This window comes from Electrona antarctica (genome assembly GCF_951216825.1).
Source record: "Electrona antarctica genome assembly, contig: scaffold_72, whole genome shotgun sequence".
Taxonomy (NCBI): Eukaryota; Metazoa; Chordata; class Actinopteri; order Myctophiformes; family Myctophidae; genus Electrona; species Electrona antarctica.
In genome coordinates this window covers 343,452-371,282 of record NW_027638235.1, presented here as the reverse complement: position 1 = coordinate 371,282, position 27,831 = coordinate 343,452, and the positions used below count along the sequence as shown (strand labels likewise).

The following is a 27,831-nucleotide window of genomic DNA, read 5'->3' as shown; positions in this document are numbered from 1 at the left end:
CTAACCCACACTGCTCCCCCTGGAGGACACAGGCTGGGGCGCTAACCCATACTGCTCCCCCTGGAGGACACAGGCTGGGGCGCTAACCCATACTGCTCCCCCTGGAGGACACAGGCTGGGGCGCTAACCCACACTGCTCCCCCTGGAGGACACAGGCTGGGGCTCTAACCCATACTGCTCCCGGGTGCCGTCTACATTCCGGCTGTCACCCGTCTCTCTGGTGGTCACCAGACTATACCTGGTTGTCACATAGTCTATTCCTATGAGTCCTATATTATGCATACATATATGAACCTATTATCCTATAGTCTCCATAAATATATAAACCTATTATCCTATATTATCCATAAATATATAAACATATTATCTTACATTCTCCATACATGTATAAACCTATATATTTCCTATATTATCCATACATATATGAACCTATTATCCTATGTTCTCCTACAGGATGTGACATCATATTTCCTATGTTCTCCTACAGGATGTGTATGTGGACAGACTGACCAGAGATCTGGACAGACTGACGGAACAGATTGATGTTCATGAAGATCAGCTGAAAACACAACAAGAAGAAACACACCACGCTACGGAGGCTCTGACAGAGGTATGACATCACTATGACATCACTATGACATCACACCACACTACGGAGGCTCTGACAGAGGTATGACATCACTATGACATCACTATGACATCATGCACGCTGCTACAGACATTAAAAAAGACAATACATTTCTAGTACTAGTCATTCAGCTCTAATATAATACTAACTAAATGTGTGTGTGTGTGTGTGTGTGTGTGTGTGTGTGTGTGTGTGTGTGTGTGTGTGCGTGTGCGTGTGCGCGTGTGTGTGTGTGTGTGTGTGTGTGTGTGTGTGTGCGTGTGTGCATGCGTGTGTGTGTTAACAGGCTCAGATGGAAATGGCCTCCCTCCAGATGGAACAGAAGCAGCTGCTACAGCAGTGGAACAGCAGCCTGATGGACATGAAGCAGCAAGACGGGACCTTCACCTCCACACAGGAGGCTCTAAGGTGAGGAAACCTCCACACAGGAGGCCCTAAGGTGAGGAAACCTCCACACAGGAGGCTCTAAGGTGAGGAAACCTCCACACAGGAGGCCCTAAGGTGAGGAAACCTCCACACAGGAGGCTCTAAGGTGAGGAAACCTCCACACAGGAGGCTCTACGGTGAGGAAACCTCCACACAGGAGGCTCTACGGTGAGGAAACCTCCACACAGGAGGCTCTAAGGTGAGGAAACCTCCACACAGGAGGCTCTATGGTGAGGAAACCTCCACACAGGAGGCTCTACGGTGAGGAAACCTCCACACAGGAGGCCCTACGGTGAGGAAACCTCCACACAGGAGGCCCTAAGGTGAGGAAACCTCCACAAGGAGGCCCTAAGGTGAGGAAACCTCCACACAGGAGGCCCTAAGGTGAGGAAACCTCCACACAGGAGGCCCTAAGGTGAGGAAACCTCCACACAGGAGGCTCTAAGGTGAGGAAACCTCCACACAGGAGGCTCTAAGGTGAGGAAACCTCCACACAGGAGGCTCTACGGTGAGGAAACCTCCACACAGGAGGCCCTAAGGTGAGGAAACCTCCACACAGGAGGCCCTAAGGTGAGGAAACCTCCACACAGGAGGCTCTACAGTGAGGAAACCTCCACACAGGAGGCTCTAAGGTGAGGAAACCTCCACACAGGAGGCTCTAAGGTGAGGAAAACCTTCACACAGGAGGCCCTAAGGTGAGGAAACCTCCATACAGGAGGCTCTAAGGTGAGGAAAACCTCCACACAGCAGGCCCTAAGGTGAGGAAACCTCCACACAGGAGGCTCTAAGGTGAGGGAAACCTTCACACAGGAGGCCCTAAGGTGAGGAAAACCTCCACATAGGAGGCCCTAAGGTGAGGAAACCTCCATGTAGGAGGCCCTAAGGTGAGGAAACCTCCACAGAGGAGGCCCTACGGTGAGGAAACCTTACAGTCAGGAGCCCCTTCGGTGAGGAAAACCTCCACACAGGAGGCTCTAAGGTGAGGAAACCTCCAAACAGGAGGCCCTACGGTGAGGAAACCTCCATACAGGAGGCCCCGGAAAGATTGTTTGTGAAGTAGCCCCACCCATACTTAACTGTGGTGAGAAGCAGAAAGGATGGGTGTGTCTGTGGGTCTTGTGTTTAAGGTATAGGGTTGTCCCAATATCCGATCACGTGATCGGAAATCGGGGCCGATGACGTCATGTTTTTAAAATTTCAAAAGTTTCGGAAAGGGGAAAAAAACGTGATCGGAACAATATCAATATTATCAGGTCTCACTGTATCAGGGCTAAAAGTAGTTATTAACGGTGCCGTTTCAGATCAATATAAAGCGACATAAAACGTATATATACGTCAACGGCAGACAATGTGTTTTTAAAGATTAAATTGTAATATTTCTAACGTTTTCTCCTCCAGCGCCGCCCACCAGCAGGTGGTGCTGTTGGAGCGGGAGGTGGAAGGCGTCAACAGGTCGGTGATCAAAGAGCAGGAGGGGAACGAGCTTCTCACGGCGCAGCTGAGGAGAGCGCAGCTCGCCGGCGCCACCGCCAGGCGGCAGATAGATCACAGCCAGGGCCAACAGGAGGCCCTGCAGGCCAGCTACAGCACCTACACCCGCACCCTGCACCAGACCGAGGGCGACCTCCGCAGGCTCAACGTGGTACTGCAGACCGATAACATGTTAATTTCAACCTTTATCCAGAATCAGAGTCATCGTCGCGTCACAGTTTTAAGAGTAAAACTGTGGGAGGAAATGTGTTTCTGTGCATTATCGTAGCTTAGTTTATATTTTCTTTTCGTCATAGTTTTAGTTATAGTTTTCGTCATAGTTTTAGTTATAGTTTTAGTCATAGTTTTAGTCATAGTTTTAGTTATAGTAGCTTAGTTTATATTTTAGTTATAGTTTTAGTCATAGTTTTAGTTATAGTTTTAGTCATAGTTTTAGTCATAGTTTTAGTTATAGAAGCTTAGTTTATATTTTAGTTATAGTTTTAGTCATAGTTTTAGTTATAGTTTTATTTATAGTTTTAGTCATAGTTTTAGTTATAGTAGGTTAGTTTATTTTTGTTATAGTTTTAGTCATAGTTTTAGTCATAGTTTTAGTTATAGTAGCTTAGTTTATATTTTAGTTATAGTTTTAGTTATAGTTTTAGTCATAGTTTTAGTTATAGTAGCTTAGTTTATATTTTAGTTATAGTTTTAGTCATAGTTTTAGTTATAGTTTTAGTTGTAGTTTTAGTCATAGTTTTAGTTATAGTAGCTTAGTTTATATTTTAGTTATAGTTTTAGTCATAGTTTTAATCATAGTAGCTTAGTTTATATTTTAGTTATAGTTTTAGTCATAGTTTGTTATAGTAGCTTAGTTTATATTTTAGTTATAGTTTGTTATAGTTTTAGTTAAAGTTTTAGTTATAGTTTTAGTCACAGTTTTAGTTATAGTAGCTTTAGTTATAGTTTTAGTCATAGTTTTAGTCATAGTTTGTTATAGTAGCTTAGTTTATATTTTAGTTATAGTTTTAGTTATAGTTGCAGTTATAGTTATAGTTTTAGTTATAGTTTTAGTCATAGTTTTAGTTATAGTAGCTTAGTTTATATTTTAGTTATAGTTTTAGTCATAGTTTTAGTCATAGTTTTAGTTATAGTAGCTTAGTTTATATTTTAGTTATAGTTTTAGATATAGTTTCAGTTATAGTTATAGTTTTAGTTATAGTTTTAGTCATAGTTTTAGTTATAGTAGCTTAGTTTATATTTTAGTTATAGTTTTAGTTATTTTTATAGTTTATATTTTTGTGAATTTAAATGAACCCTGGTTTGTCGTGTCCATTGCTGCAGGAAAGCGCGTTGCAGGGGGTGGAGCTTGGCGGCCTAACCAATCAGCTGCAGCGGCAGAGCAGCGCGTGTGTGGATCTGACCAATCGCATCGTGGAGCTGATCCAACAGGAAGTGACTCACAGCAAGGAGGCTCAGCACAGGAAACAGCTGTGCTCCAAGATGGCTGCTCTCCGCAAGGACAAGGTATTACCATCTGCGACTCCCGGAAAAGGACGCGCTGTGATTGGCCAGTAGCAAGGGTATAAAAGTTTGGCATTTTTCATTTTAGTTTACTTTTAATTTTTACCTTTTTAATTTTTTTTATTCAGTTTAGTTTTTAGAGCGGGGTTTCTAGTTTTAATTTCGTTTTTATGTTTGTGACGATTAGTTTTAGTTGAGGTTTTTTTCATTAGTCTTCGTTATTTCTGTACCTGACCAGAGCAAATTTTTATTTTAGTTTGAGTCACATTTTAGTCACCTGGAATGTGTTAGTGTTAGTCTATTTCAGGGGTTCTCAACCCGTGGGTCGCGACACCTCAGGGGGTCACCAAATTATTTTGGGGGGTCCCCAAATAAAACAAATAAAAAAAATGCTAATTTTCAATAGCAAAATTATAACATAATGCTTAAAACACCAAAAGGGGTTTCCCGCCCAGAATGTGTTTTAATCGATCGATAAGGTTCAATCAAAACGTACCAATCGTGATAATGAATGGATAATTCCCGTCCCTGTTTGCAGACGTCCCAGCTGTGGCAGCTGGATAACGAGGCTGCAGCGGCCGCGTTGGTGAGCGGCGAGGTCGGCCAGCATCTGGCCGGCCTGTCAATCACCCTGGACGCCCTGGAGCAGGAAGTGACCCACTGCGACGCGCTGCTGGCCGCCGGCGGGGCCAAGATGGCCGCCGGCCTCACGGCCGTCCAACGCAAGCAGGACGCCATCAACGCCTGCAACAAGAAGATCAGGCAGCTCACCGACAGCACCGGGGTAAGGCCCCACCCCCAAACCACACCCATAGGCCCCAAACCACACCCATAGGACCTGAACCACACCCATAGGCCCCAAACCACACCCATACTGGGGTAAGGCCCCGCCCCCCAAACCACACCCATAGGCCCCAAACCACACTCATAGGACCCCAAACCACACCCATAGGACCCCAAACCACACCCATAGGCCCCAAACCACACCCATAGGACCCCAAACCACACCCATAGGCCCCCAATCCACACCCATAGGCCCAAACCACACCCATATGCCCCCAAACCACACCCATATGCCCCCAAACCACACCCATACTGGGGTAAGGCCCCACCCCCAAACCACACCCATAGGCCCCCAAACCACACCAATACTGTGGTAAGGCCCCAAACCACACCAATACTGGGGTAAGGCCCCGCCCCCAAACCACACCCATATGCCCCAAACCACACCCATAGGACCTGAACCACACCCATAGGCCCCAAACAACACCCACACCGGTGTAAGGCCCCCACCCCCAAACCACACCAATATGCCCCAAACCACACCCATACTGGGGTAAGGCCCCAAACCACACCAATGCAACCCCCCCAAAATAAAGGCTACATCAAAATAAAAGCCTGGGCGATTCACTCAGCTCACTATAACATTACAATCACCATAACATTTTTCAGGGTTTTCTTTTTTAAACACAATTTTTTTTCCAGAAAAAATTAAGAAAAACATATTATTCATTCAAAATTACTAATCTTGTATGTGTGTGTGTGTGTGTGTGTGTGTGTGTGTGTGCGTGCGCAGCATGCAGACCTCAGCCCTCTCCAGATCCGAGCAGACTCGTTGAGCAAGGCTCTGGAGGAGTTGCAGGTTCACATCCAGCAGGAGCAGCAGCTGTGGAGCCGCCAGCAGATGGCGCTAGTGAGGCTGAGTCAGGACAGACTGGACGACACGGAACGCACGCTGACGCTGCACACCCAATACACACTGATGGAGAACCGCAGGACGCGCACGGAAGGTACGCACACACGCACGCATGCACACACTGAGGTTAACCCATACTAATGGAGATTATTATTATTATTGCGAATGCAATGAGCCCTTTCTATGGAAACCAGGCAGAACATGTATGTCTGTGTGTCACGGTGTGACACCACCCGCCACCACCAGCGGGCGCAGTGTGGTTTTAGACAGCTACGTGTGGTACACACACGTTAGTTAGACAACGAAGCGCTGTTGTGGCAGTCTGACACACACACACACACACACACACACACACACACACACACACACACACACACACACAGAGAGTCAGCTAACTGCGCTAATTTGTTATTGCAATTTACGAGCTGCGTTCGCTTCCCGCGTCCACGCATATTACTTGTTATTACTCCAGGTAACATTGTGGTGGAACAGAGGGAACTAAAATCTGTGGAGAAGAACATGAAGACTCTGAGGTCGGACGTCCTGAAACTGAACTCCTTGCTGAGCCAGAAGGGGGCGCTGGAGAGCAGCCTGGAAACGGACAACAACCTGATGCACAACACCTGCCTTAACGAGCTGAAGGTAACGATGTGATGCATAACACCTGCCTTAACCAGCTGAAGGTAACGTTCGGTGTTGTTTTCGTCGACTAAAACGATGACGAAAAATGTTCGTCGACTACCTTTTTCCACTGATGAAACTAAATTAAAACTAAGCTACGATGACTAAAACTAAGACTAAGTATGCTGACAGTTTTGTCAACAAATAAAAACTAGACTAAAATGTTAGGAAGGGACTCTAGTGGACAAGAGATCCAGTACAAGTCATTTTACACAAAATGACTTGTGACACAAGCTCACACGCTGCGACGCGTTGTGAGCTTGTAGATCGGCTTTTTTCAGCAAGTGTAAAATCAGCCATTACGACGGCATCAAGGCCGCGCCAAAACACATTTTAGTTGACTAAATCTACAGTTGATTTACTCGACTAAAACTAGACTAAACACTAAGACATTCCGGGTGACTAAAATGTGACTAAAACTAACACTCTATTCAAGAGACTATGGCCCTCATTTATCAACCGTGCGTACGCCAAAATATGGGTGTACGCCGAAATTACCGCAATTTTCGGCATTTACGATTTGCGCCAAAGTTTGAATTTAAACTTGAGCCAAGACAAAAATCACGTCTGATCGGGAGCTGTCGTACGCTTTGTCCTCACCTGTTTTTCTGTCGTAGAACAGCGGAGCAGCATTGTTTGACCAGCTGAGAGGCTGTCACAGGCATCTAAACATATGTATTCACTCCTAAAATGTTTATATAAAACTGTATAGGTATATATGGGCTAAATACATATAAGATGTGTCTTTGTGTCATATGAAATTAGTAGGAGATTTCCAACTTTACAAGTAATTGAAATCGCGCAATTAAAAACAATGTTGCAAGTTAGATGCTTAAGCCATTTAAACAGTGTTTTGCATGAGCGCATACATGCAAGGATTTGGGCTGTCTGTGCTGAAATATTTCCATGACGGGACGTTGGAGAGTACTATAGGCTAGTGCAGTGCTGCAGCTGCGGAGAGTCCCAACGTGGGTAGCCTACTGTAGCCTACAGCAGGCCGATACGTTATGGTATGTGCAATCTCCTCCTCGTTTAATAAACCTGACGCGTCGCTCGAATGCCAAATGTACCGTGCCAGCGCACGTGGGAACCGCATCGGAGATAGGTAGGCTACCCAGCCAGCCCACCAGTGCCCAGCCACTGCAGCGACTGCGAGGCAATCTAAATAGACTGTCGAACGTGCGGTGCATGGTCAGTTGGTCACGGTCACGGACGGACCACAGTGATAGAGAGAGACAGACAGACAGGACAGGAGGAGCACCTATGCAAAGCAGCAGCGTGTGTGTGCCTATTTGTTATTTAATTCATGGTTCACAGGTTCAGGTTTTCGTTCACTAATATATCTTGTTGTATATTAAATTAAAAATACTTTAATAATTTAATATACAACTAACAACACACAGTGACAGTTGCTTGCAAATTGCGATATGTGCGTGCGTGCGTGCGGGGGGGGGGGGGGGGGGCGAGGCGGGCAGCAAGAGAAGCGAAGCGAGAGGAGAAACAGACAGGGTAGGCCTTTATACAGCTTTATTTAATTCATGCAGGTTTATTTATTTAAGATACAACAAGTTGCAAGTTGCCTTAGTTGCGTGTGCGTGCGTCTGTGTATGAGAGAGGGGGCAGCGAGGGAACCTTTTTTTTCCCCTGTAACCATGGTTTCCAGGTCGTATTGCAGTTGTTCATGTCGCAAAAACGAGGGCGAGGCTTGATTTCATAGGGCGTGCCAGATTGATTTCAGCCGTCACATTTATTACTGCTAGGAATGAAATTAGGAAGGATCAGCTGTCTGCGATCACTTTATAAATGCCGACCCGACGTGGGTGTACTACGAAACCTACACTCGAATTTGGGACAGAATTTACACTCAATTGATAAATGAGGGCCTAAGACTAAAACTAAAATCTAAATGTTGCGCCAAAAACAACACTGGTAACGATATGATGCACAACACCTGCCTTAACGAGCTGATTATTATTATTATTATTATTATTATTGTTGTTGTTATAATTAATATTATTATTATCATTATTATTATTATTATTATTATTACTCCAGGAGGCAGAAGGGGGCGCTATAGCGATGCAGAACAGACTGTTATTATTATTATTATTATTATTATTATTACTCCAGGAGGCAGAAGGGGGCGCTATAGCGATGCAGAACAGACTGTTATTATTATTATTACTCCAGGAGGCAGAAGGGGGCGCTATAGCGATGCAGAACAGACTGTTATTATTATTATTACTCCAGAGGCAGAAGGGGGCGCTATAGCGATGCAGAACAGACTGTTATTATTATTATTATTATTATTATTACTCCAGGAGGCAGAAGGGGGCGCTATAGCGATGCAGAACAGACTGGACAACATTCTGGACGAGAAGAAAAATCTACTCAACGTTCTGATGGAGGCGGAGTCAGTTAATTATATGTTAATTACATCATTGATTATGTTAATTACACTTTATTGCATTGATTGATTGATTGATTGATTGATTGATTGAAGTACCGGTATGTATTAACAGTTTGCAGAATTACAGTACATTTCAAGCACAACTCAATACAGAGACTGTTAACTGTGAGTGGACGACCCAATTAAGCATTACACTTGTTTACAAGAGGGTCCACCTTGTTCAATTCATCATATATCACGCATCATGTATTATGTTAATTACACTTTATTACATAATGTATTCTGTTCATTATTAGACTTTATTATATTACACTGTCTCTCTATTGTAAGTCACTCACTCTGGAGAAAGAGATGATAAATGCATACATCCATTGTGACTGTAGTTGTAAAGTGTGTGTGTGTGTGTGTGTGTGTGTGTGTGTGTGTGTGTGTACGCGCGTGCGTGTGTGCGTGCGTGTGCGTGAGCAGACATCAGATCATGCTGTGGGAGAAGAAGGTTCAGGTTACGAAGGAAAGTCGTGCGGTCGTAGATTCAGACGTTGGACGAGAAGAGCTGCGTCAGATGAAAGCTGAGATCCATCGCATGGAGGTATACGGACACTAGCCTACCGCTAACCGCTAACCGCTAACCGCTAACCGCTGGGTGCGTTTAGGACACTAGCCTAACGCTAACCGCTAACCGCTAAGCGCTAACCGCTAACCGCTGGGTGCGTTTAGGACACTAGCCTACCGCTAACCGCTAACCGCTAACCGCTAACCGCTGGGTGCGTTTAGGACACTAGCCTACCGCTAACCGCTAACCGCTAACCACTGGGTGCGTTTAGGACACTAGCCTACCGCTAACCGCTAACCGCTAACCGCTGGGTGCGTTTAGGACACTAGCCTAACGCTAACCGCTAACCGCTGGGTGCGTTTAGGACACTAGCCTACCCATGGAGGTATACGGACACTAGCCTAACGCTAACCGCTAACCGCTAACCGCTAACCGCTAACCGCTGGGTGCGTTTAGGACACTAGCCTACCCATGGAGGTATACGGACACTAGCCTAACGCTAACCGCTGGGTGCGTTTAGGACACTAGCCTAACGCTAACCGCTAACCGCTAACCGCTGGGTGCGTTTAGGACACTAGCCTAACGCTAACCGCTAACCGCTAACCGCTGGGTGCGTTTAGGACACTAGCCTACCCATGGAGGTATACGGACACTAGCCTAACGCTAACCGCTAACCGCTAACCGCTGGGTGCGTTTAGGACACTATCCTAACGCTAACCGCTAACCGCTAACCGCTGGGTGCGTTTAGGACACTAGCCTACCCATGGAGGTATACGGACACTAGCCTAACGCTAACCGCTAACCGCTAACCGCTGGGTGCGTTTAGGACACTAGCCTAACGCTAACCGCTAACCGCTGGGTGCGTTTAGGACACTAGCCTACCCATGGAGGTATACGGACACTAGCCTAACGCTAACCGCTAACCGCTAACCGCTGGGTGCGTTTAGGACACTAGCCTACCCATGGAGGTATACGGACACTAGCCTAACGCTAACCGCTAACCGCTAACCGCTGGGTGCGTTTAGGACACTAGCCTACCCATGGAGGTATACGGACACTAGCCTAACGCTAACCGCTAACCGCTAACCGCTAACCGCTAACCGCTGGGTGCGTTTAGGACACTAGCCTACCCATGGAGGTATACGGACAATAGCCTAACGCTAACCGCTAACCGCTAACCGCTGGGTGCGTTTAGGACACTAGCCTACCCATGGAGGTATACAGACACTAGCCTAACGCTAACCGCTAACCGCTAACCGCTGGGTGCGTTTAGGACACTAGCCTACCCATGGAGGTATACGGACACTAGCCTAACGCTAACCGCTAACCGCTAACCGCTGGGTGCGTTTAGGACACTAGCCTACCCATGGAGGTATACGGACACTAGCCTAACGCTAACCGCTAACCGCTGGGTGCGTTTAGGACACTAGCCTACCCATGGAGGTATACGGACACTAGCCTAACGCTAACCGCTAACCGCTAACCGCTGGGTGCGTTTAGGACACTAGCCTACCCATGGAGGTATACGGACACTAGCCTAACGCTAACCGCTAACCGCTAACCGCTAACCGCTGGGTGCGTTTAGGACACTAGCCTACCCATGGAGGTATACGGACAATAGCCTAACGCTAACCGCTAACCGCTAACCGCTGGGTGCGTTTAGGACACTAGCCTACCCATGGAGGTATACGGACACTAGCCTAACGCTAACCGCTAACCGCTGGGTGCGTTTAGGACACTAGCCTACCCATGGAGGTATACGGACACTAGCCTAACGCTAACCGCTGGGTGCGTTTAGGACACTAGCCTACCCGATAAATCAGATAACAAGCTTATTGAGTACCCGTTATCAATATGCTTTGGGCTTATTGAGTACCCGTTATCAATATGCTTTGGGCTTATTGAGTACCTGTTATCAATATGCTTTGGGCTTATTGAGTACCCGTTATCAATATGCTTTGGGCTTATTGAGTACCTGTTATCAATATGCTTTGGGCTTATTGAGTACCTGTTATCAATATGCTTTGGGCTTATTGAGTACCTGTTATCAATATGCTTTGGGCTTATTGAGTACCCGTTATCAATATGCTTTGGGCTTATCAAGCCTGTTATGGAGCATAGCGGCCCATGACGTCATGTTCATACAATCAAGACAAGAGGCGATCAATAAATAAATAATCACCCACGCTGGCACAAACATGTCAGCCAGTGCAGCGCAGCCAGAGTAAACAACATTATGCTTTTAAAGTCACTGTATGTACACATAACCACACACCAGTTAACAGTTTCTTTTATATTATTGTATTGGTAAAAAGGTCAATTGCCTTCCGTTCGTTAGAAAAGTACTGTAGTTGCAAAGGCTCTAGTAAAATATACTGGTTCTGTTCAGAATTTATTGTCTCCTGTCTTTCCACAAAATAATAGAAAATGCTTGATAGTGGTCTCGATAAGAACCCGTTTCTATAAGCCTGATCCATAAGGTGATCGCTATCACGAGCTCCATCCCTAGTAACCGCTGGGTGCGTTTGGGGCGTTCGCATCGAGCGCACTGGTGTGCCCTCTTGTCGTTTTTTTCCTTCAGTGCACTCGGTGCGTTGTCGTTCGAAAATCTGGTGTGCTGCGCCCCACGAGTGAAGTATCAACATATGGAACGTCATAACAGGTCAGCTCCATATATGGAGATCTAAGGGTTTGAGGTTTGAGGTCAGAATCTGTAGAGTTGCTGTCCAATATCTCCATCCCTGATGATGTCACGTGATGTCACGTGATGTCACGTGCTCTCTCACCTGGGGTGACCCATAGATATATATAAACACTAGATGGCTCAAGGCGGAGTTTCTGACGTCGTTCACCCGGCAGCCATCTTACATCGGGGATACAGTACAGTATGTTCAATGGCAGCTCAAACAGAAACAGTCATAACTCGCTCAAATCTTGACGGATTTACAAACGGGTTGGTTTATTACAAACGTTGTCAACGTGGCTATGATTCAGGACGCTTATCTGCTTAATTTATTTATTTTATATGAACGTCGTATAAAAGCATATAAGTATGCGGACGTCTCTGACGTTTATAACAAACCAAACCGTTTGAAAATCGGTTGAAAATTGAGCAAGTTATGGTCATTTAACACAATCAGCGCCGGGATAGCAGCTCGGGGTGCCGCGCAGATATGGCAGCTTTTACTCTGAAAGCCCCCCCCTCCCCCCTTCCGTTCCGTACAAAAACCGGGACGCATAATGTTGCTTGCCTACCTCGCTATGATTACGATAAAGTCGCGCGATAATCCCTCGCGTTCATATTTTAAACGAGAGGCATATGTTGAAGTCAGAAAGGAAGAGCTTAGTATATCCATCTGGTCAAAACCACGGAGAGCTCCCATAGTAACTATTTTGATAGGACGGAGACCTCCGTTTTGGCAGGTGAAAGTGTTAACTGTGACCTTCGGTGTTATTATCATCATCATCACAGGTTCATTACAGTCAGCTAACGAGGCCATTATCATCACCACAGGTTCATTACAGTCAGCTAACGAGGCCATTATCATCACCACAGGTTCATTACAGTCAGCTAACGAGGCCATTATCATCACCACAGGTTCATTACAGTCAGCTAACGAGACCATTATCATCACCACAGGTTAATTACAGTCAGCTAACGAGACCATTATCATCACCACAGGTTAATTACAGTCAGCTAACGAGGCCATTATCATCACCACAGGTTCATTACAGCCAGCTAACGAGGCCATTATCATCACCACAGGTTCATTACAGTCAGCTAACGAGACCATTATCATCACCACAGGTTCATTACAGTCAGCTAACGAGACCATTATCATCACCACAGGTTCATTACAGCCAGCTAACGAGGCCATTATCATCACCACAGGTTCATTACAGCCAGCTAACGAGGCCATTATCATCACCACAGGTTCATTACAGCCAGCTAACGAGACCATTATCATCACCACAGGTTCATTACAGCCAGCTAACGAGGCCATTATCATCATCACAGGTTCATTACAGCCAGCTAACGAGGCCATTATCATCACCACAGGTTCATTACAGCCAGCTAACGAGACCATTATCATCACCACAGGTTCATTACAGTCAGCTAACGAGACCATTATCATCATCACAGGTTCATTACAGCCAGCTAACGAGGCGACAGCAGCAGCTGATGAGAGACAGCGAGGCCTGCGTGTCCCGGAGAGACACCATGGTGGTCCGCCGGGAGGCCCAGGGCCGCGCGTTGGACCACACAACGTCCCACCGGGAGGCCCAGGGCCACGCGTTGGACCACACAACGTCCCGCCGGGAGGCCCAGGGCCACGCGTTGGACCACACAACGTCCCACCGGGAGGCCCAGGGCCACGCGTTGGACCACACAACGTCCCGCCGGGAGGCCCAGGGCCACGCGTTGGACCACACAACGTCCCACGGCGAGCTGAACCGAAGCATCGTGGCTCTGCAGCGCAACACGAACGCCACACATAAGGTAATGCATGGTTAAATGGTGCATTTAGGCGCTTTACATAGATGTGATTACATTCACCCATTCACACACACATTCACACACACACACACACACACACACACACACACACATTCACACACCTTTACATAGATTGTGCATTACATTCACCCATTCACACACACACACACACACACACACACACACACACACACACACACATTCACACACCTTTACATAGATTGTGCATTACATTCACCCATTCACACACACACACACACACACACACACACACACACACACACACACACACACCTTTACATAGATTGTGCATTACATTCACCCATTCACACACACACACACACACACACACACACACACACACACACACACACACACACACACACACACACACACACACCTTTACATAGATTGTGCATTACATTCACCCATTCACACACACACACACACCTTTACATAGATTGTGCATTACATTCACCCATTCACACACACACACACACACCTTTACATAGATTGTGCATTACATTCACCCATTCACACACACACACACACACACACACACACACACACACACACACACACACACATTCACACACCTTTACATAGATTGTACATTACATTCACCCATTCACACACACACACACACACACACACACACACACACACACACACACACAAACACACACATTCACACACCTTTACATAGATTGTACATTACATTCACCCATTCACACACACACACACACACACACACACACACACACACACACACACACACACACACAACCACACACATTCACACACCTTTACATAGATGGTGCATTACATTCACCCATTCACACACACATTCACACACCTTTACATAGATTGTGCATTACATTCACCCATTCACACACACATTCACACACCTTTACATAGATTGTGCATTACATTCACCCATTCACACACACATTCACGCACCAATGACGGCGGAAACCATGCAAGGCACCAACCAGCACATCAGGAGCAATTAGGGGTTCAGAGTCTTGCTCAAGGACACTAACTCTGGGGGAGCCCACAGGGTTCAAACTGGCAACCTTGCGGTTACCATCCAGCCAATCTACCCCTGAGTTTTTAATTATCTGTATACACTATAGAGTGCTATGTCTACATAAAATGCCATCTAAGTTACATAAGTTGAGCCTTTGCACACCTGTAAGGTTGTCGAGGCTAGGGGAAGTGCTGCGATTGCTAAGATGGAGTCTGAAGAGGTGGGTTTTCAGACTACGGTGGAAGATTGGGAGTGAGTCTGTAGTTCTGACTGCAATGGGAAGTTCATTCCATAGTTTAGATTGGGAGTGCGTCTGTAGTTCTGACTGCAATGGGAAGTTCATTCCATAGTTTAGATTGGGAGTGAGTCTGTAGTTCTGACTGTAATGGGAAGTTCATTCCATAGTTTAGATTGGGAGTGAGTCTGTAGTTCTGACTGTAATGGGAAGTTCATTCCATAGTTTAGATTGGGAGTGAGTCTGTAGTTCTGACTGTAATGGGAAGTTCATTCCATAGTTTAGATTGGGAGTGAGTCTGTAGTTCTGACTGTAATGGGAAGTTCATTCCATAGTTTAGATTGGGAGTGAGTCTGTAGTTCTGACTGTAATGGGAAGTTCATTCCATAGTTTAGATTGGGAGTGAGTCTGTAGTTCTGACTGCAATGGGAAGTTCATTCCATAGTTTAGATTGGGAGTGAGTCTGTAGTTCTGACTGTAATGGGAAGTTCATTCCATAGTTTAGATTGGGAGTGAGTCTGTAGTTCTGACTGCAATGGGAAGTTCATGTGCGTGTGTGTGTGTGTGTGTGTGTGTGTGTGTGTGTGTGTGTGTGTGTGGCGTGCGTGCGTGTGCGTGTGTGTGTTGCAGCAGGTCACAGAGTGTGAGCAGCAGCTCAGGGATCTGCTCTCGAGCAAGGCATCTCTGAGCGAGGGTCTGCAGAACCAGAGGCTCCACATCGCCGCTCTACAGGAACACTACGGAACTTTGACCTCCGACCTCCACGACCTCCAGGAAACCAAAGACAGGGTCTGTCTGTCTGTCTGTCTGTCTAATTTGACTGGGTTTCGGACCAAGGGACCCCTCCCCCACAGAACCCCTCCCCCACAGACCCCTCCCCCACAGAGTCCACTCTATAAGAATTGGAACCATAAAATTGTATGAGATATATTAACCTTAACCCATTTAGAACCTGAGGATGATTCTACAAATGTCTTCTAAATCCTGACAGTTTTCTGAAAAAAGTTTTCTATGTCAGTGGTTCTCACAGGGTTAAACACTGTTTCTATGTCAGTGGTTCTCACAGGGTTAAACACTGTTTCTATGTCAGTGGTTCTCAACCTTTAACACTATGTTTCTATGTCAGTGGTTCTCAACCTTTAACACTATGTTTCTATGTCAGTGGTTCTCAACCTTTAACACTATGTTTCTATGTCAGTGGTTCTCAACCTTTAACACTATGTTTCTATGTCAGTGGTTCTCAACCTTTTTCACATCAAGGACCCCCAGTATTATCTGTATTTGGCCGCCGACCCCCATCTGAAGATACGTTGTTCCAACATTTTCACGCTTTTTCAGAAATAGCAGATCTACAAGCTCGTAGCGCGGCACATTTCGTGATTAATATTCAACCATATTTTAACACTCGCATGACTCTCACCACTCCCACCACACTCAGACTCACACTCAGACTCCACCCCCTCCCACACTCAGACTCCACCCCCTCCCACACTCAGACTCCACCCCCTCCCACACTCAGACTCCACCCCCTCCCACACTCAGACTCCACCCCCTCCCACACTCAGACTCCACCCCCTCCCACACTTAGACTCCACCCCCTCCCACTCAGACTCCACCCCCTCCCACACTCAGACTCCACCCCCTCCCACACTCAGACTCAGACTCCACCCCCTCCCACACTCAGACTCAGACTCCACCCCCTCCCACACTCAGACTCCACCCCCTCCCACACTCAGACTCAGACTCCACCCCCTCCCACACTCAGACTCCACCCCCTCCCACACTCAGACTCCACCCCCTCCCACACTCAGACTCAGACTCCACCCCCTCCCACACTCAGACTCAGACTCCACCCCCTCCCACACTCAGACTCAGACTCCACCCCCTCCCACACTCAGACTCCACCCCCTCCCACACTCAGACTCCACCCCCTCCCACACTCAGACTCCACCCCCTCCCAAACTCAGACTCCACCCCCTCCCACACTCAGACTCCAGCCCCTCCCACACTCAGACTCAGACTCCACCCCCTCCCACACTCAGACTCCACCCCCTCCCACACTCAGACTCCACCCCCTCCCACACTCAGACTCCACCCCCTCCCACACTCAGACTCCACCCCCTCCAACACTCAGACTCAGACTCCACCCCCTCCCACACTCAGACTCCACCCCCTCCCACACTCAGACACCACCCCCTCCCACACTCAGACTCCACCCCCTCTCAGACTCAGACTCCACCCCCTCCCACACTCCACCCCCTCCAACACTCAGACTCCACCCCCTCCCACACTCAGACTCCACCCCTCCCAAACTCAGACTCCACCCCCTCCAACACTCAGACTCCACCCCCTCCCACACTCAGACTCCACCCCCTCCAACACTCAGACTCCACCCCCTCCCACACTCAGACTCCACCCCCTCCAACACTCAGACTCAGACTCCAACCCCTCCCACACTCAGACTCCACCCCCTCCCACACTCAGACTCCACCCCCTCCCACACTCAGACTCAGACTCCACCCCCTCCAACACTCAGACTCAGACTCCACCCCTCCCACCCTCAGACTCCACCCCCTCCCACACTCAGACTCCACCCCCTCCCACACTCAGACTCCACCCCCTCTCAGACTCAGACTCCACCCCCTCCCACACTCCACCCCCTCCAACACTCAGACTCAGACTACACCCCTCCCACACTCAGACTCCACCCCCTCCCACACTCAGACTCCACCCCCTCCAACACTCAGACTCAGACTCCACCCCCTCCCACTCAGACCCCACCCCCTCCCACACTCAGACTCCACCCCTCCCAAACTCAGACTCCACCCCCTCCAACACTCAGACTCCACCCCCTCCAACACTCAGACTCAGACTCCAACCCCTCCCACACTCAGACTCCACCCCCTCCCAAACTCAGACTCCACCCCCTCCCACACTCAGACTCCAGCCCCTCCCACACTCAGACTCAGACTCCACCCCCTCCCACACTCAGACTCCACCCCCTCCCACACTCAGACTCCACCCCCTCCCACACTCAGACTCCACCCCCTTCAACACTCAGACTCAGACTCCACCCCCTCCCACACTCAGACTCCACCCCCTCCCACACTCAGACACCACCCCCTCCCACACTCAGACTCCACCCCCTCTCAGACTCAGACTCCACCCCCTCCCACACTCCACCCCCTCCAACACTCAGACTCAAACTCCACCCCCTCCCACACTCAGACTCCACCCCTCCCAAACTCAGACTCCACCCCCTCCAACACTCAGACTCCACCCCCTCCCACACTCAGACTCCACCCCCTCCAACACTCAGACTCAGACTCCAACCCCTCCCACACTCAGACTCCACCCCCTCCAACACTCAGACTCCACCCCCTCCCACACTCAGACTCCACCCCCTCCAACACTCAGACTCAGACTCCACCCCCTCCAACACTCAGACTCAGACTCCACCCCTCCCACCCTCAGACTCCACCCCCTCCCACACTCAGACTCCACCCCCTCCCACACTCAGACTCCACCCCCTCTCAGACTCAGACTCCACCCCCTCCCACACTCCACCCCCTCCAACACTCAGACTCAGACTCCACCCCTCCCACACTCAGACTCCACCCCCTCCCACACTCAGACTCCACCCCCTCCAACACTCAGACTCAGACTCCACCCCCTCCCACTCAGACCCCACCCCCTCCAACACTCAGACTCAGACTCCACCCCCTCCCACACTCAGACTCCACCCCCTCCAACACTCAGACTCCTACTCCACCCCCTCCCACACTCAGACTCCACCCCCTCCCACACTCAGACTCCACCCCCTCCCACACTCAGACTCCACCCCCTCCAACACTCAGACTCAGACTCCACCCCCTCCCACACTCAGACTCCACCCCCTCCCACACTCAGACTCCACCCCCTCCCACACTCAGACTCCACCCCCTCCCACACTCAGACTCCACCCCCTCCAACACTCAGACTCCACCCCCTCCCACACTCAGACTCCACCCCCTCCAACACTCAGACTCCACCCCCTCCCACACTCAGACTCCACCCCTTCCCACACTCAGACTCCACCCCCTCCCACACTCAGACTCCACCCCCTCCAACACTCAGACTCAGACTCCACCCCTCCCACTCAGACTCCACCCCCTCCCACACTCAGACTCCACCCCCTCCCACACTCAGACTCCACCCCCTCTCAGACTCAGACTCCACCCCCTCCCACACTCAGACTCCACCCCCTCCAACACTCAGACTCCACCCCCTCCCACACTCAGACTCCACCCGCTCCCACACTCAGACTCAGACTGGCTTTAGGCAGACTGGACTAATGGTGACATCACATTATGTAATGAATAATGACTAATGGTGACCTCACATTATGTAATGAATAATGACTAATGGTGACATCACATTATGTAATGAATAATGACTAATGGTGACATCACATTATGTAATGAATAATGACTAATGGTGACATCACATTATGTAATGAATGACTAATGGTGACATCACATTATGTAATGAATAATGACTAATGGTGACATCACATTATGTAATGAATAATGACTAATGGTGACATCACATTATGTAATGAATGACTAATGGTGACATCACATTATGTAATGAATGACTAATGGTGACATCACATTATGTAATGAATAATGACTAATGGTGACCTCACATTATGTAATGAATAATGACTAATGGTGACATCACATTATGTAATGAATAATGACTAATGGTGACCTCACATTATGTAATGAATAATGACTAATGGTGACCTCACATTGTTTGTTTCTCTGCAGGACTTCCTCAGTCTGCTGTCTCTCCAGACTCGTGCTAAACACCTCCAGAAAGCCGTTGAGGGACGCTACACCTCCCTGACCTCCTCCGGCTCCACCCCCCTGCTCCCTGGCCCCTCCCCCGCCTCCCTATTGGAGCAGCAGTTGGAGCAGCAGACTCACAGAGTCCAGGCCGTGAGGACCATCGTTCACCGCGTGTGTGAGCAGTCCCCCCAGCACCAGGAAACTCTGCGTAGGCTGACCCTGACACTGTTCCCCCCAGCACCAGGAAACTGACCCTGACACTAGAGCCAAATTCCAATACCGCAACTTTCACACTCGCTCACTCCCCTCGCGTCCTCCACTCGCTCCTGGGCTCCGCCCCCAGCGAGGAGGAGTGGAGGAGGAGAGGATTCGATGCGAGGACAGAGTGGTGGAGTGGATTTGCCTCTAGAATCGGAATGTACTCCGCTGTCATTTCAAAGCGACGGCACATTCTGCGATCACTTATGACGTGAATCAATTCAATTCAATTCAAAGGGCTTTATTGGCATGGGAAAACATACGTTTACATAGCCAAGGCAAAAGTGGTGGAACAATACAGTGTCACACAGCTGGATCACTGGAACTCTGAACCCAGAGCCGTACAGTCTACTCTACAGAATAGACAATTCATTTTTGTGCATGTAACCGAGGCCAATGTCACTGTGTATGTATTGGTAACATGTGCAACAAGGCTATTTATTCCTGAAATAGTGAATAAGCGCCAGGATGCGCACACTTTTATATTATATGATTGTGAATGTGAAGGGAATTCCTGACCTGCCCGCAGCCCGCGTTCCTTTTTGCTCGTATAAATAACCCCCCTCCACGGACAGTCCCTCCTCCGACGGTCTTTGCAAATAACGGACACTATAACAGGAATTATAGGTAGTCTCTCTGACTTACATATTCAGTTCAGTCCACATATAAATAAATACATATTTGTCACCGTCATTCATAGCAGTCTGTGCATTCAGGCATGCACAGAGAGAAATTAACTATAGCTTTTGAGGTGCGCACAATATAGCCTACTTTTATTATGCTTCACACAACGCAATAAAGCCAGTGGCTTGTTGTGGTCCTTTCACTTTCACATAGGCTATAGGCTACTGTATCATTCTGAAGCTCTATTAATTCAGCGAAAATGTGTCTCTTCAACAAACAGCAAAGCTTTTTAGTTTAATGTGTGTGCGTGTGTGCGTGCATTTGTGTGTTGGGTCAGCGACAGCGTCTCATCAGCCGCAGCGGCCGGCAGCTAGTGGATGGGGGGTGCATAGTATCGGGTTTCAAGCAGTGTTTTCTGTGCCACATGTGGAGGAGGCGGACTTATGTCACTGGAGAAGGAAAGAAACATGTACACGTGATGCGGAAATCCGCAGCGAGGAGACAACATACCCCACCGAGCCTGCACCTGATGTACACTCGCTCTATGCGGTCTCGGAGAGCCCACTCGGCTCCTCCACTCGACTCCACTCTCCTCCTCGATGGAGCACTTTAACAATCGGAACGTTAACCATTTCCGGGTCAAGCTGGAATGACCCTGAGTGATCGAGTGGGAGTGAGCGAGTGGCCGAGATTTTGGGTATTGGAATTTGGCTTAGTCCTCCCAGCACCAGGATACGGACACTGTTCCCCCTAACACCAGGATACTGACACTGTTCCCCCCAACACCAGGATACTGACACTGTCCCCCCCCCCCCCCCCCCAACACCAGGATACTGACACTTCCCCCCAACACCATGATACTGACACTGTTCCCCCCCGACACCAGGATACGGACACTGTTCCCCCAACACCAGGATACTGACACTGTTTCCCCCAACACCAGGATACTGGCACTGTTCCCCCCAACACCATGATACTAACACTGTTTCCCCCAATACCAGGATACTGACACTGTTCCCCCTAACACCAGAATACTGACACTGTTCCCCCAACACCATGATACTGACAGTTCCCCCCGACACCATGATACTGACACTGTTCCCCCCGACACCAGGATACTGACACTGTTCCCCCCGACACCAGGATACTGACACTGTTCCCCCCGACCCCAGGATACTGACACTGTTCCCCCCAACACCAGGATACTGACACGGTTCCCTACAAGCTACAAGCCGAGTGGCGCGCTATGAGCTTGTAGATCTGCTATATTTTAATATCTTATTAGATAATGGGCCACATCTCTTATTAGATAATGGGCCACATCTCTTATTAGATAATGGGCCACATCTCTTATTAGATAATGGGCCACATCTCTTATTAGATAATGGGCCACATATCTTATTAGATAATGGGCCACATATCTTATTAGATAATGGGCCACATATCTTATTAGATAATGGGCCACATATCTTATTAGATAATGGGCCACATATCTTATTAGATAATGGGCCACATATCTTATTAGATAATGGGCCACATATCTTATTAGATAATGGGCCACATCTCTTATTAGATAATGGGCCACATCTCTTATTAGATAATGGGCCACATCTCTTATTAGATAATGGGCCACATATCTTATTTTAATAGATAACGGGCCACATATCTTATTAGATAATGGGCCACATATCTTATTTTAATGATGTTTATTATAGGACACAAAAAACTAGGGATGCACGATTATGAAACTATGACCGATATCCAATCTCCGATTATTCACAGGGTCATATCTGCCGATTATGACCGATTCTGATATTATACAGAGGACCACAATGGAAACAAGCCTAGAGGCCCTAAAGCCTGTTAATAAAGTATTCAATCAATCAATAAATATATACTCTTTTCCAAGTGTCTGTTTTCACAACCGAACGAGACGAGTACACACATTAAATGCAGATTTTATTAAATGTTTTTGCTGGTGAAATTTTTTGAGACCGATATGACATTTTTATGGCCGATATGGACGATTCCGATTATGCTACCGATTAATTAAAAAGACGTTAAAGGAGTCCTTATAGCAGGGATGAGTCAAAGGTCAGCCATGTCAAAGGTCAGACATGTCCCAGGCGAACTTGACGGGGAAGCCTTTCATCTTCTCCTCGTAGACGCGGTCGAAGCGTTCGCTCTGAGCCACGGTGAGGTGGTTCTTCCAGTCTCCCACGGTCCCTAGAGCGAGCACGCACGCACGCACGCACGCACGCACGCACGCACGCACGCACGCACGCACGCACGCACGCACGCACGCACGCACGCACGCACGCACGCACGCACGCACGCACGCACGCACGCACGCACGCACGCACGCACGCACGCACGCACGCACGCACACACACACACACACACACACACACACACGGAGGGGTTTTAAGTACCCATTTAAACCTGAGGACGATTCTACAAATCTTCTAAATCCTTTTCTCAAAAACCCCATGTTTCTGTGTCAGTCGTTCTCTCGTTATAATTTTTATCCCACGATTTTGTAACCCATTTTTCACCCCTGTGTCAATTATCTAATGTGATCCTGGGCTCTACACACCCTCCGCCAACCTGGGGAGAGCAACAGACTTGAACGCATGCTTCCTTCTATGCATGAGGAGTCCAAGTTGCTCCTTTTCACCTGACAGGGGGGAGTTTCCCTGGTTGGACGTAGCGCGTGGAAGGAACACGTTATTCCAACCAGTTCCTTTCCCCTCCATCAGGCGCCCCGGATGGCCAGGGGGAGGCAGTTTAGAGACCAGGATTACTGCATGTTTTTTGTGAGGCTACCTACCCTAGGAGACACGGGGAGAACATGTGAGGGTACCTACCCTATAGGGGACATGGGGAGAACATGTGAGGGTACCTTCCCTAGGGGACACGGGGAGAACATGTGAGGGTACCTGCCCTAGGGGACACGGGGAGAACATGTGAGGGTACCTACCCTAGGGGACACGGGCAGAACATGTGAGGGGTACCTACCCTAGGGGGCACGGGGAGAACATGTGAGGGTACAAACCCTAGGGGACACGGGGAAAACATGTGAGGGTACCTACCCTAGGGGACACAGGGAGAACATGTGAGGGTACCTACCCTATAGGGGACATGGGGAGAACATGTGAGGGTACCTACCCTAGGGGACACGGGGAGAACATGTGAGGGTACCTACCCTAGGGGACATGGGGAGAACATGTGAGGGTACCTACCCTAGGGGACACGGGGAGAACATGTGAGGGTACCTACCCTAGGGGACACGGGGGGAGAACATGTGAGGGTACCTACCCTAGGGGACACGGGGAGAACATGTGAGGGTACCTACCCTAGGGGACACGGGGAGAACATGTGAGGGTACCTACCCTAGGGGACACGGGGAGAACATGTGAGGGTACCTACCCTAGGGGACACGGGGAGAACATGTGAGGGTACCTACCCTAGGGGACATGGGGAGAACATGTGAGGGTACCTACCCTAGGGGACACGGGGAGAACATGTGAGGGTACCTACCCTAGGGGACACGGGGGGAGAACATGTGAGGGTACCTACCCTAGGGGACACGGGGAGAACATGTGAGGGTACCTACCCTAGGGGACACGGGGAGAACATGTGAGGCTACCTACCCTAGGGGACACGGGGAGAACATGTGAGGGTACCTACCCTAGGGGACACGGGGAGAACATGTGAGGGTACCTACCCTAGGGGACACGGGGAGAACATGTGAGGGTACCTACCCTAGGGGACACGGGGAGAACATGTGAGGCTACCTACCCTAGGGGACACGGGGAGAACATGTGAGGGTACCTACCCTAGGGGACACGGGGAGAACATGTGAGGGTACCTACCCTAGGGGACACGGGGAGAACATGTGAGGGTACCTACCCTAGGGGACACGGGGAGAACATGTGCGGGTACCTACCCTAGGGGACACGGGGAGAACATGTGAGGGTACCTACCCTAGGGGACACGGGGGGAGAACATGTGAGGGTACCTACCCTAGGGGACACGGGGAGAACATGTGAGGGTACCTACCCTAGGGGACACGGGGAGAACATGTGAGGCTACCTACCCTAGGGGACACGGGGAGAACATGTGAGGGTACCTACCCTAGGGGACACGGGGAGAACATGTGAGGGTACCTACCCTAGGGGACACGGGGAGAACATGTGAGGGTACCTACCCTAGGGGACACGGGGAGAACATGTGAGGCTACCTACCCTAGGGGACACGGGGAGAACATGTGAGGGTACCTACCCTAGGGGACACGGGGAGAACATGTGAGGGTACCTACCCTAGGGGACACGGGGAGAACATGTGAGGGTACCTACCCTAGGGGACACGGGGAGAACATGTGAGGGTACCTACCCTAGGGGACACGGGGGGAGAACATGTGAGGGTTCCTACCCTAGGGGACACGGGGAGAACATGTGAGGGTACCTACCCTAGGGGACACGGGGAGAACATGTGAGGCTACCTACCCTAGGGGACACGGGGAGAACATGTGAAGGTACCTACCCTAGGGGACACGGGGAGAACATGTGAGGGTACCTACCCTAGGGGACACGGGGGGAGAACATGTGAGGGTACCTACCCTAGGGGACACGGGGAGAACATGTGAGGGTACCTACCCTAGGGGACACGGGGAGAACATGTGAGGGTACCTACCCTAGGGGACACGGGGAGAACATGTGAGGGTACCTGCCCTAGGGGACACGGGGAGAACATGTGAGGGTACCTACCCTAGGGGACACGGGGGAGAACATGTGAGGGTACCTACCCTAGGGGACATGGGGAGAACATGTGAGGCTACCTACCCTAGGGGACACGGGGAGAACATGTGAGGCTACCTACCCTAGGGGACACGGGGAGAACATGTGAGGGTACCTACCCTAGGGGACACGGGGAGAACATGTGAGGGTACCTACCCTAGGAGACACGGGGAGAACATGTGAGGGTACCTACCCTATAGGGGACATGGGGAGAACATGTGATGGTACCTACCCTAGGGGACACAGGGAGAACATGTGAGGCTACCTACCCTAGGGGACACGGGGAGAACATGTGAGGGTACCTACCCTAGGGGACACGGGGAGAACATGTGAGGGTACCTACCCTAGGGGACACGGGGAGAACATGTGAGGGTACCTACCCTAGGGGACACGGGGAGAACATGTGAGGGTACCTACCCTAGGGGACACGGGGAGAACATGTGAGGGTACCTACCCTAGGGGACACGGGGAGAACATGTGAGGGTACCTACCCTAGGGGACACGGGGAGAACATGTGCGGGTACCTACCCTAGGGGACACGGGGAGAACATGTGAGGGTACCTACCCTAGGGGACACGGGGAGAACATGTGAGGGTACCTACCCTAGGGGACACGGGGAGAACATGTGAGGATACCTACCCTAGGGGACACGGGGAGAACATGTGAGGGTACCTACCCTAGAGGACACGGGGAGAACATGTGAGGGTACCTACCCTAGGGGACACAGGGAGAACATGTGAGGGTACCTACCCTAGGGGACACGGGGAGAACATGTGAGGGTACCTACCCTAGGGGACACGGGGAGAACATGTGAGGATACCTACCCTAGGGGACACGGGGAGAACATGTGAGGGTACCTACCCTAGAGGACACGGGGAGAACATGTGAGGGTACCTACCCTAGGGGACACAGGGAGAACATGTGAGGGTACCTACCCTAGGGGACACGGGGAGAACATGTGAGGGTACCTACCCTAGGGGACACGGGGAGAACATGTGAGGATACCTACCCTAGGGGACACTGGGAGAACATGTGAGGGTACCTACCCTAGGAGACACGGGGAGAACATGTGAGGGTACCTACCCTATAGGGGACATGGGGAGAACATGTGATGGTACCTACCCTAGGGGACACAGGGAGAACATGTGAGGCTACCTACCCTAGGGGACACGGGGAGAACATGTGAGGGTACCTACCCTAGGGGACACGGGGAGAACATGTGAGGGTACCTACCCTAGGGGACACGGGGAGAACATGTGAGGGTACCTACCCTAGGGGACACGGGGAGAACATGTGAGGGTACCTACCCTAGGGGACACGGGGAGAACATGTGAGGGTACCTACCCTAGGGGACACGGGGAGAACATGTGAGGGTACCTACCCTAGGGGACACGGGGAGAACATGTGCGGGTACCTACCCTAGGGGACACGGGGAGAACATGTGAGGGTACCTACCCTAGGGGACACGGGGAGAACATGTGAGGGTACCTACCCTAGGGGACACGGGGAGAACATGTGAGGATACCTACCCTAGGGGACACGGGGAGAACATGTGAGGGTACCTACCCTAGAGGACACGGGGAGAACATGTGAGGGTACCTACCCTAGGGGACACAGGGAGAACATGTGAGGGTACCTACCCTAGGGGACACGGGGAGAACATGTGAGGGTACCTACCCTAGGGGACACGGGGAGAACATGTGAGGATACCTACCCTAGGGGACACGGGGAGAACATGTGAGGGTACCTACCCTAGAGGACACGGGGAGAACATGTGAGGGTACCTACCCTAGGGGACACAGGGAGAACATGTGAGGGTACCTACCCTAGGGGACACGGGGACACGGGGAGAACATGTGAGGGTACCTACCCTAGGGGACACGGGGAGAACATGTGAGGGTACCTACCCTAGGGGACACAGGGAGAACATGTGAGGGTACCTACCCTAGGGGACACGGGGAGAACATGTGAGGGTACCTACCCTAGGGGACACGGGGAGAACATGTGAGGGTACCTACCCTAGGGGGACACGGGGAGAACATGTGAGGGTACCTACCCTAGGGGACACGGGGAGAACATGTGAGGGTACCTACCCTAGGGGACACGGGGAGAACATGTGAGGGTACCTACCCTAGGGGACACGGGGGGAGAACATGTGAGGGTACCT

General features: G+C 49.8%; 2 protein-coding genes across 2 annotated transcripts in view; one reads left to right on the top strand and one right to left on the bottom strand.

Moving 5' to 3' along the window:
• The window catches only part of LOC306918260 (coiled-coil domain-containing protein 40-like), a gene marked incomplete at both ends in the record, with an annotated part of 28,393 nt that extends 8,158 nt beyond the window's left edge, over nucleotides 1-20,235 (top strand). Inside the window, 12 exons of the mRNA XM_079531133.1 lie at nucleotides 488-610; nucleotides 915-1,036; nucleotides 2,453-2,696; nucleotides 3,869-4,051; nucleotides 4,587-4,832; nucleotides 5,625-5,838; nucleotides 6,217-6,386; nucleotides 8,747-8,838; nucleotides 9,304-9,424; nucleotides 13,533-13,889; nucleotides 15,782-15,940; nucleotides 19,963-20,235. Of these exons, the coding sequence (XP_079387259.1) occupies nucleotides 488-610; nucleotides 915-1,036; nucleotides 2,453-2,696; nucleotides 3,869-4,051; nucleotides 4,587-4,832; nucleotides 5,625-5,838; nucleotides 6,217-6,386; nucleotides 8,747-8,838; nucleotides 9,304-9,424; nucleotides 13,533-13,889; nucleotides 15,782-15,940; nucleotides 19,963-20,235 (2,304 nt within the window). The remainder of the gene's footprint in view (nucleotides 1-487; nucleotides 611-914; nucleotides 1,037-2,452; nucleotides 2,697-3,868; nucleotides 4,052-4,586; nucleotides 4,833-5,624; nucleotides 5,839-6,216; nucleotides 6,387-8,746; nucleotides 8,839-9,303; nucleotides 9,425-13,532; nucleotides 13,890-15,781; nucleotides 15,941-19,962) is intronic.
• Nucleotides 20,236-22,843: 2,608 nt separating this feature from the next.
• The window catches only part of LOC306918251 (amine sulfotransferase-like), a 19,515-nt gene continuing 14,527 nt past the window's right edge, over nucleotides 22,844-27,831 (bottom strand). The window contains exon 6 of the mRNA XM_079531123.1: nucleotides 22,844-23,091. Within this exon, the coding sequence (XP_079387249.1) occupies nucleotides 22,970-23,091 (122 nt within the window). The 3' untranslated portion in view covers nucleotides 22,844-22,969. The remainder of the gene's footprint in view (nucleotides 23,092-27,831) is intronic.